At 56.4% G+C, this 8961-nt stretch overlaps 1 protein-coding gene across 4 annotated transcripts; it reads right to left on the bottom strand.

Moving 5' to 3' along the window:
- Positions 1-3368: 3368 nt before the first annotated feature.
- LOC118652788 (saoe class I histocompatibility antigen, A alpha chain-like) lies at positions 3369-7370 on the bottom strand. Of its 4 annotated transcripts, XM_036302906.1 has the most exons (8): positions 6670-7343; positions 6270-6554; positions 5763-6038; positions 4918-5193; positions 4670-4794; positions 4248-4280; positions 4077-4116; positions 3369-3928 (listed from the first exon to the last, which is right to left on the bottom strand). In XM_036302906.1, the coding sequence occupies exons 1-5, from the start codon at positions 6761-6763 to the stop codon at positions 4691-4693; spliced, it is 1035 nt and encodes a 344-aa protein (XP_036158799.1). In that variant the 5' UTR covers positions 6764-7343; the 3' UTR covers positions 3369-3928; positions 4077-4116; positions 4248-4280; positions 4670-4690. The 4 variants fall into 4 exon arrangements, with proteins under 4 accessions (XP_036158799.1, XP_036158801.1, XP_036158800.1 ...); XM_036302908.1 differs by having other exon boundaries at positions 4077-4280; positions 4918-5106; positions 6670-7370; XM_036302907.1 differs by lacking the exon at positions 4670-4794 and having other exon boundaries at positions 6670-7352.
- Between the last annotated feature and the right edge of the window lie 1591 nt (positions 7371-8961).

Raw genomic sequence — 8961 nt, 5'->3', positions numbered from 1 at the left:
TCAATGTCTACCTCCAAGCATAGCAATGTGGCTGTATAGTCTCACTGTGTGTCTTCCCTGGCATGATGGTGTGTGATATTGTTACTGTATCATTGCAGCTGTGTCTCCTGGGGCAGGTAGAGGTGTGTGTGTGTGTGTGTGTGTGTGTGTGTGTATGTGTGTGTGTGTGTTGGTGTGTGTCTCCTGGGGTGGGTAGTGGTGTGTGTGTGTGTGTATGTGTGTGTGTGTTGGTGTGTGTCCCCTGGGGCAGGTAGTGGTGTGTGTGTGTGTTGGTGTGTGTGTCCCCTGGGGCGGGTAGTGGTGTGTGTATATGTGTGTGTGTGTGTGTGTGTGTGTGTGTGTGTGTGTGTCTCCTGGGGCAGGTAGTGGTGTGTGTGTGTGTGTATGTGTGTGTGTGTATGTGTGTGTCCCCTGGGGCAGGTAGTGGTGTGTGTGTGTGTGTGTGTGTGTGTGTGTGTGTGTGTGTGTTGGTGTGTGTGTCCCCTGGGGCAGGTAGTGGTGTGTGTGTGTGTGTTGGTGTGTGTGTCTCCTGGGGCAGGTAGGGGTGTGTGTTGGTGTGTGTGTCTCCTGGGCCAGGTGGAGGTGTGTGGGGGGGCACGCTGATGGCATTAGTGATCACATCTGTACGTGCAGCTGTGCTGCTGTGTATTGGAGCCCCTGACTGGCTTCTGCAGTGTGTGTCTTGTCTGTAACTGAGTGTCCCAGTGAGAGCTTGGCTCTCAGGTGAGCTGTCCTGCCCCTCCTGGCTGTGTGTGTGTGTGTGTGTGTGTGTGTGTGTGTGTGTGTGTGTGTGTGTGAGAGAGAGAGAGAGAGAGAGAGAGAGAGAGAGAGAGACCCACCCAGGAGTCCTCACTAATGCCTCCAGCCTCCCCACTTCTGGACAACAGAGACCCCTTTGTTCTCAGGGCAGAAGGGGTGCCTCTCTCCTCTTGAGGCCCCTGGCAAGTTCTCAGCTGGTCAACAAAACACCCATTGAGCTCTGCCCAGTGCCTGGCCGCTGGCTGGACGTGCTGGGAATGTCAGTGACCTGTGACGGCCAGTGACCAGCGTGGTTGGGGCAGTGATGTGAGAGCCCAGAGGGGACACTGGCCCAGCTTGTAATGGTTTTGTTATAAAATAATTTTTTTGGGGAAAAGGGAAAATCACCATTCATACAGATCTAAAAGTAAACATTGGTGAAGGTAAGGTGTTACAATCCGTTCAAGGGAGATCAAAGGACACCCATTTGTAGATCAAGGGTATTGATCAGCGGTTGAGCATTGACCCATGAACAAGAGGTCCACATTTCAATTCCCGGTCAGCGCACATGCCTGGGTCATGGGCTGGATCCCCAGTAGGGGGCGTGCAGGAGGCAGCCAATGGATGTTTCTCTTTCATGGATGTTTCCATCTCTCTATCCTTCTCCCTTCTTCTCTAAAAATTCAATAAAAACATATTTTTAATAAGTAAAAAAAAAGAATATTGAAACAGATGGTGGAAAAACATTTGTGTGGGAGGAGGTGTCTTGTGGTCTGAAGGTTTGTGCCCCCAAATCCATATGTTGACTCCTAACCACAGGGGGAGCACCGCTCAGCCAGAAGCCGGGCTCAATGCTGGCCAGCGCAGCAGCGGTGCGAGCTTCTCCCAACTGCGGGGCAGCAGGCGCAGTGGGCCAGGATGAACATGAGAACAGCACGGTGCCAGGCTCCAACTGGGGTTCCTCCCTGGCTGCCTGCCACTTAGCACACTGCTACATTCCTCAGGGGCTGTCCAACTGCTGGTTTAGGCCCGATCCCCACAGGCTGCTTAATCTGACAGTCAGACATCCCCTGAGGGGTGCCGGATTGCAAGAGGGCACAGGCCAGGCTACGGAGACTCCCCACCCCCACGCACGAATCCGTGCACAGGGCCTTTCGTAGAATACAAAGCAGAAGGTGTCACTTTAGATTGCACCTAAGAATTCCTTACCTGTTGCACCTTTTTAAAATTTCCCGCAAATTCTAACAATTCTGTTTCCCTTCTCCTTGGAATGTTCTCCCGCAGATGAAATCATATATGAAGCTGGGAGATACGCAGCCTCCTTTCCGGGCTCCAGGCCGCCCTACTGTCCCTCCTGGGACGGATCAGTCCTGACATCCACGGCCCTGACGCCATCCGCCATGGCCTGCTGGGGTGGCCCTGGCAGTGATGAGCCTGATGGGTTGGGGTCTAGGTAGGAATTGAGGGCGGGGCTGAGGGGACTGCAAGGGGCTCCCGGGTCAAGGTAGCATGGACATTGCGTCCACACGTCTACACATTACTGGCAGCATCTCGCATGCTCTTCCTACTTGCCTTGGTTTTTCCTTTGGTTTGTGTTGGTTCCATATTATTTCCCCTCCCGATTTATCAGGTGTCAGGGACATATTGAACATTGTGTAATGACTTGATATATGAGTATATTGTGAATTGATGACCATGATATGAGTAGTTAACATATCCATCCCATCACTAGTCACCACTGGTGTGGCTGTGAGAACTTTTAAGATCTACTCTTAGCAATTTTTTTTACTTCATTATTATTATTGACACTATTACCGATGCCCCCATTTTCCCTACCGTTACCCACCTCCTTCCAGCCTCCAGCCCCATCCCCTCTGGCCATCACCACACTGTGGGCTATGACCATGGGCTATAATGGGTGTATATCCTTTGGCCAATCTCTTCACCTTCTTTCTCCAGTTCCCCCTCTTCCTTCCCCTCTGAGATCTGTCAGTCTGCTCCATGTATCCATACCTGTTTGTATTTTATCAGTTTATTCAGTTCATTTACATAAGTGACATCATATGGGATTTGTGTTTCTGTGCCTGGCTTGGTTCATTTAGCATAATACTCTCCAGGTCCATCCATGCTGATTCAAAGTGTGAGGGTTTCTCTTAGCAAATTTCATGTCTACAATTCGTATTTTTGAGTCTACTATAGTCCTCATTACTTAGGCTGTTTCCATGTATTGGCCATCCTATATAATAAAAAGCTAATATGCAAATCAACCAAACAGCAGAACCGATGACAGGCACTGGCCACCAGGGGGCAGACGCTCAATGCAGGGGCTGCCCTCTGGTGGTCAGTGTGCTCCCACAGGGGGAGCACCGCTAAGTCAGAAGTCGGCCTCACAACTGGCAAGCACAGAGGTGGTTCGAGTACCCTCTCCCACCTCCACAGCAGCGCTAGGGATGTCAGACTGCTGGCTTAGGCCCAGGGGGAGCGGGCCTAAGCCATTAGTCAGATATCCCCCAAGGGCTCCCAGACTGTGAAAGGGCGCAGGGCTGAGGGACCCCGCCCCCCAAGTGCACAAATTTCGTACACCAGGCCTCTCCTTGTAAATAATACTGCAATGAACATGAGGCTGTAAATAGCTCTTCAAGATAAAATTTAATTTCTTTCAAGTATATACTCAAAAGTGGACTTGCTGGGTCATATGGTAGTTCTACCAGTCATGGCAAGAACTAAAAAACCAGATCAGCCTGGCTGTGGTTGCTCAGTGGGTTGAGCGTCGCCCCATGGACCAAGAGGTCCTGGGTTCGATTCCCAGTCAGGGCACGTGCCTGGGTGGCAGGCTTGATCCCCAGTGGGGGCGTGGAGGCAACCGATCAATGAGTCTCTCTCATCATTGATGTTTCTATCTCTCTCTCCCTCTCCCTCCCTCTCTGAAATCAATAGAAATATTAAAAAAAAAAAAACCAGAAAAAAACCCCAGGTCAATCCAGAGTCTCATTTCAATATGGAGCAGGAAGTTGCAGCTCACAGCCCCAGGGAGTAAAGGCAGGGATCGGGAGGGCCCAGCCTCGCCTCTGCTGACAGGAAAGCGTGGGGAGCAGGGCTGGTCAGCCCCCCAATCAGAGGTTCCTGAGTCAGGAGGTGGGAGCGTGAACATCTTCCATCACTCGGTCCCCAACAAGGCAGGCCCCTCACGCTGTGGAGGACAAGCATCATGAGCACATTCAGGTCAGTGGCTGTCACTGGTGACATTCTCAGAGTCCACTTCATGCTCACAGTGTCCCTCAGACTCCCCACCACCCAGTCCTCCCCTCTGCCCACCCCTCCCCACGGCAGGGTCTCACCTCTAGAAAGACACATCAGAGCCCTGGGCACTGTCACTGCCTGAGGGACACACACCAGGACGAGGTCAGAGGTCCAGGGCAGGAGACTAGGAGGAATTACGGGGGGCGGGGGGGTGAGGCATGGCTCCCGTCTGCACTGTCACAGGGTCTCAGGGTCACCCCCATACTCACTGGCAGCCTGAGCGTAGCTCCCTCCTTTCCCACCTGCGGGAAGAAAACATCCCGTGAGAGACCAGGGAGGAGGCAGGGCCATGAGGTCCTAAAGGAAGCCTGAGCCCTGGGCCCCAGAGAAGTTTCCAGAACCCTGTAGACCCAGGGCAGGATCAGGAAACCTGAGGGAAAAGCATGGGTGGGGACTGGACCCACCGCCCTCCTGGAAGTCTGTGCTCAGCAAGGACCTGCCCTCTGACCTGGGGCTGCTGGGAACGGGGTCCCCAACACTAGCTCCCACGGGCCTCACTAAAGAGTAAGTGTGAGCACAGAGCCCCACACTGGCCATCACTCCGTGGGGATAGTGCTTCCAATGAATGAGGCGGGACACACGTCTACCTGGGCTTGAACCCCCAGTGGGACAAGACACTTAGACCCCACACCTGTCCACGTGAGCACCTCCTCTACCACATCACAGCTGCCCGTCTCTGCAGAACCAGGACCCCGGCGATGCCGATGATGATGATGATGATGATGATGATGATGAAGAAGGTGTGAGAAGGCGGCTCTGGGAGGAGAAGGGAAGGGAGGGTCAGGGCCCTGAGCCCAGGCCTCAGTCCCGACCGTACTGAGGTCCCCCAGGGTCCCTGCTGCCCTGAGAAGAGGCTCTGTGCCCACGGCCCCTCCTCACCCCATCTCAGGGTCAGGGGCTCGGGCAGCCCCTCGTGCTGCACATGACATGTGTATCTCTGCTCCTCTCCAGGGGGCACTCCCACGGCCGCCCACTTCTGGAAGGTGCCGTCCCCCGCAGGCCTGGTCTCCACCAGCTCCATGTCCTGGGTCTGGTCCTCCCTGTCACGCTGCCAGGTCAGGCTGATGTCCGCAGGGTAGAAGCCCAGCGCCCAGCACCTCAGGGTGACCTCCCGCTCAGAGACGCGGTGGTGGGTCACGTGAGCCTTTGGAGGGTCTGAGGGGAGGGGAGAAAATGCAGGAACTTTGCATCTGCCGTGGGACACTCCAGCAGCGCCCATGTGACCATCCTGAGAGTGGACAGCACACCTGGGTGGGGGAGGGAGCACACAGCCCACCCACCAGCCTGCACAGAGGCTCCTGGAAGGACCGCGTAGTCTTTAGAAAGTTCTAGAATCAAAGTGATGCAGCCACGGGCAGGAGGCAGGTCTCTGAGGGGAGAAAAGGGATTTGTGGTCCGGACCTGAGTGGAGGCCACGTGCCTCAGAAAAGCTGGGGTCAGGCCTCAGACACAGTGGGTGTGGGCAGTGCACAAGACCTGAGAGAGAAGGTCCCCGTGGGTCCCAGAGCCCCTGCAGGGCGCATGGGTACAGCTGCTGGGCTATTTCGGCGGGTCTCCCTGCACCCCAGGAGAGCCAGCACCCCTAACTGTCGCTGAGAGGGAGAGTCCCTCTGGTACCTGAGCTGGACATCCAGGGGGCTCCCTCCCTGACCCAAGGAGGGGTGTCTGACACTGACCCCCTGTCCTGTCTCCTTGTAGGAGCCCCAGCCCCAGGCCCCTGGTACCTGCGCGCTGCAGGGTCTCCTTCCCTTTGTCCAGGTACATTAGCAGCGACTCCACACACCGGCCCTCCAGGTAGCTCCTGTGACGCTCTGCCCAACCCTCCGCCTCCCACTTGCGCTTGGTGATCTGAGCTGCCATGTCGGTCGCGATCCAGGAAGTCAGGTCCTCGTTCAGGGCGATGTAGTCGGCGCCATCGTAGGCCCACTGCTCGTACCCGCGGAGGAGGCGCCCATCTGGTCCCACTTCGCAGCCAAACATCCACTGGAGGGTGTGAGACCCTGACCCCGCCCCGCGGTCAGCCCCGCCCGGAGGTCAGCCCCGCCCCGCCCGCCCCGCGGGGACTGAATCTAAAACTCAAAGTGAAACCGGGACCAAGTCCCCGCGGGCTCCTCCCGGGTGGGGGCCGGGCGGGTCCCGCCGCCTCGGGGTGACGCTCCGACCCGGACCCTCGGGCGACCCCGGCCCGTCCGTGGGGAGGGGGGTGGTGACGGGCCCGGCGCGCGGCTCACCGTCCTCGCTCTGGTTGTAGTAGCCGCGCAGGGTCTGCAGGCTCACTCGGAAAATCTGGGCGGCTGCCTCGAAGTTCTGCGTCAGCTCCTCCCAATACCCCGGCCTCTCCCGCTGCACCCACGGCTGCTGCATCCACGGCGCCCGCGGCTCCGCCCTCGGACTCGCCGCGTCGCTGTCGAACCCCACGAACTGCGTGTCGTCCACGTAGCCGACGGCGAGGAAGCGGGGCTCCCCGCGGCCGGGCCGGGACACGATGGTGTAGAAGTACGTCTGGGAGTGGGGGCCTGGGGGGCGGACGGGGGGCAGGGCCGGGGCTGGACACGCGCCTTCCGGGTCCCGCGCCCCCGCCGGGTCCCCTCGCTCCTCCCGCACAGCCGCCCCCTCCGACCCCGCACTCACCGACCCAGCTGGGGGTCAGGACCAGCGCCCCCGAGAGCACCAGCAGGAGGGTGGGGGGCATCAGGACCCGCATCCTTGGCGTCGGGGGTACCATCTGAGTCCCGGCGCTTCCGCGGAGGAGTTATAACCGGGGTCGCGGGGACGCTGATTGGCTGCTCTGGAAACCGCTCAGCCAATGGGAGTGAGAAGTGTGGCCGCGTCACGAGTCTCCAGGATGGAGGCGCCGACACAGGTTGGGAGAGGAGAGGTGAAACCCAGGCGCTGGGGAGTCCCCCACAGGGAGCTGCACCCCAGACTCTGTCCCCTGCCGAGCCCTGAGCGCAGGCCTGGGCCCTGGAACTCGGTCCTGACCCTCCTCCTGCGCGGGGCGCCCGTCACACTGTCCCCGAGGCCTGGCCCAGGCGCTGTGCTGTTCAGGAACTTTCCAAGATTTTGGTGTCACCATCTCTGTGCGGCCTCACACATAGGCAGGCGCCCAGATAACCTTGGGAGTCACACAGGGTGAAACAGTTATTATCCATGTCGCATGCTCACTGCCTGTGTGAGGTGATGTCTTGTTGTGGTTTTTACTTTATTTGCATTGTCTTCATGATCAGTGATGTGTGTGCTAGGGTGAGGGACTGTGGCATGGAAGGGTTACAGAATGTTACAGAATGTGCTGGGAGGGGGGACTGACGTATGGAGGATTGTGTCAGGGTTAGGAACCATGGAAGAAAAATTGCTAAATTGTCTTAGAAAAACAATGTGTTATGATATGCTCCAGCCAGGTGTGACTCTGTTTACCCCCCCTTTGTGCTTATGAACTTTCTATGAACTTCTAAGGTAACACTGTTGTGCTATAAAGGATCATACTGCACCCTTGATCTCTGCCACATGCTCCGAATCTCCCAGAGGGGGAGATAGGCGCTGTGGTCAGCTGGCCAGCTTAATAAAAGGCTCTTAAATTTAAATTCTGAGTCAGTGGTCTATCTCGTTGAGCCAACCCATAACATTTGGAGGCCCGCAGCGAGATACCCGGCAGGGAGGAGAGGGACCCCTTGTTTAGGGCAGGAGGCTCTCCCGCGGCAGGGAGGAGAGGGACCCCCTATTCAAGGCAGGAGGCTCTCCCCCACTTGTCGCCGGGCACTCAGCGAGATACCCCACACCTGTGGACAACGACTACCAAGGAGGCCTCCAGTCCACCCAAAACTTTCAATTTGGAAACCGAGCCACCTGGGCTCTCGAGAGAGGTAAGAGACTGGTCGTTAAACAGGAATTGGGACGTCCCACGGAAGGACCTATACGGAGGGCTGGACGCAGCGGTACTCCTGGTCCTGACCCGCGGCCACGACGGTGGCCGGGGTCCCTGGTTCGTGTGGCTGTAGGCTGCACTGGGTTTGTCTGTCTGGTATTTGTTTGTCTTGGTGTTTATTGTCAAAAAGTTGTCTGCTTCTGTGTACACCCTGCTGCAATGTGTTTTGAAAAATTTCAGGACTTCAAGGAGCGAGCTGCAGGTTCCGGGCAACCTTGGGTTGCATTTGGCTGATTTATTTTGTCTTTGTTCTTTGTTGTCTTTGTCTTTGTCAAATGGGATAGGGTCAGTCATCTTCGTCGACCCCCTATCAGTCAGGCCCACTCCGGGTGAGTGGAAGGGGAGCTTGATCACCTCCCGGGAAGCCATAGAGCTCCCTCAGGAATTGGGAAATTGTTAGGAATTGGGTGGATTGTTTAAACTCTGAGTGAATGTCTGGTGAAAGTGTGTGAGTGTGGAGGGAGGGGGCCTGCCCTCTCCTCTCCTTTGTGTGGCTCCACGACTTCGGTTACGGAGTCCGGGTGGGCCCCAACCTGCGGTTCCGAGATTTGTCATATGGCATAACGGTGACTCACCCCCATGTGGAGGTGACCAGGCCCAGGGTTTATACGGGTGCACCTTAGCTACGACGGATCTAAGCTCCCAAGGGACGTGGCCAGGCGGGCATCTGCGTGAGGATCTGTGAAAACAGGTCACCCCCTCCCTTGTCTGTCTCTCGCCACCGATCATCATGGGGTCGGGACAAAGTTTGTTTGTGTGGGACTAGCCAAATTACTACAGAGAAGAAGGACTAGATACAGCTCCACCCTGGGCTGGTCTACTAAGAAAGTGTAAATCATTACTGGTCTGTGTAAAGTAAAAGCTACTTTGATTTATTCTGCTTTCTGTTGATACTCTTGGCTGAACGTTTGGGCTGGCCCCTTTAATAGTCTTCAAAGCCTCTTGCAGCTGCGAGAATTATTTTTTCTCAGAGTCTTTTGCTCACTGTTAAAGGGGAATCA

This window comes from Myotis myotis, unplaced genomic scaffold, assembly GCF_014108235.1.
Source record: "Myotis myotis isolate mMyoMyo1 unplaced genomic scaffold, mMyoMyo1.p scaffold_m19_p_34, whole genome shotgun sequence".
NCBI lineage: Eukaryota > Metazoa > Chordata > Mammalia > Chiroptera > Vespertilionidae > Myotis > Myotis myotis.
This window is presented reverse-complemented; position numbering and strand designations above follow the sequence as displayed.

What these genes read in the sequence shown, in the direction of transcription:
- LOC118652788 (XM_036302906.1), bottom strand. Translation starts at nt 6,763, where the DNA reads ATGGTACCCCCGACGCCAAGGATGCGGGTCCTGATGCCCCCCACCCTC. An exon ending in CCTGACCCCCAGCTGGGTCG is followed by an intron (nt 6,555 to 6,669) that starts GTGAGTGCGGGG and finishes TCCGCCCCCCAG; the next exon opens with GCCCCCACTCCCAGACGTAC. An exon ending in CTACAACCAGAGCGAGGACG is followed by an intron (nt 6,039 to 6,269) that starts GTGAGCCGCGCG and finishes GGGCGGGGTCAG; the next exon opens with GGTCTCACACCCTCCAGTGG.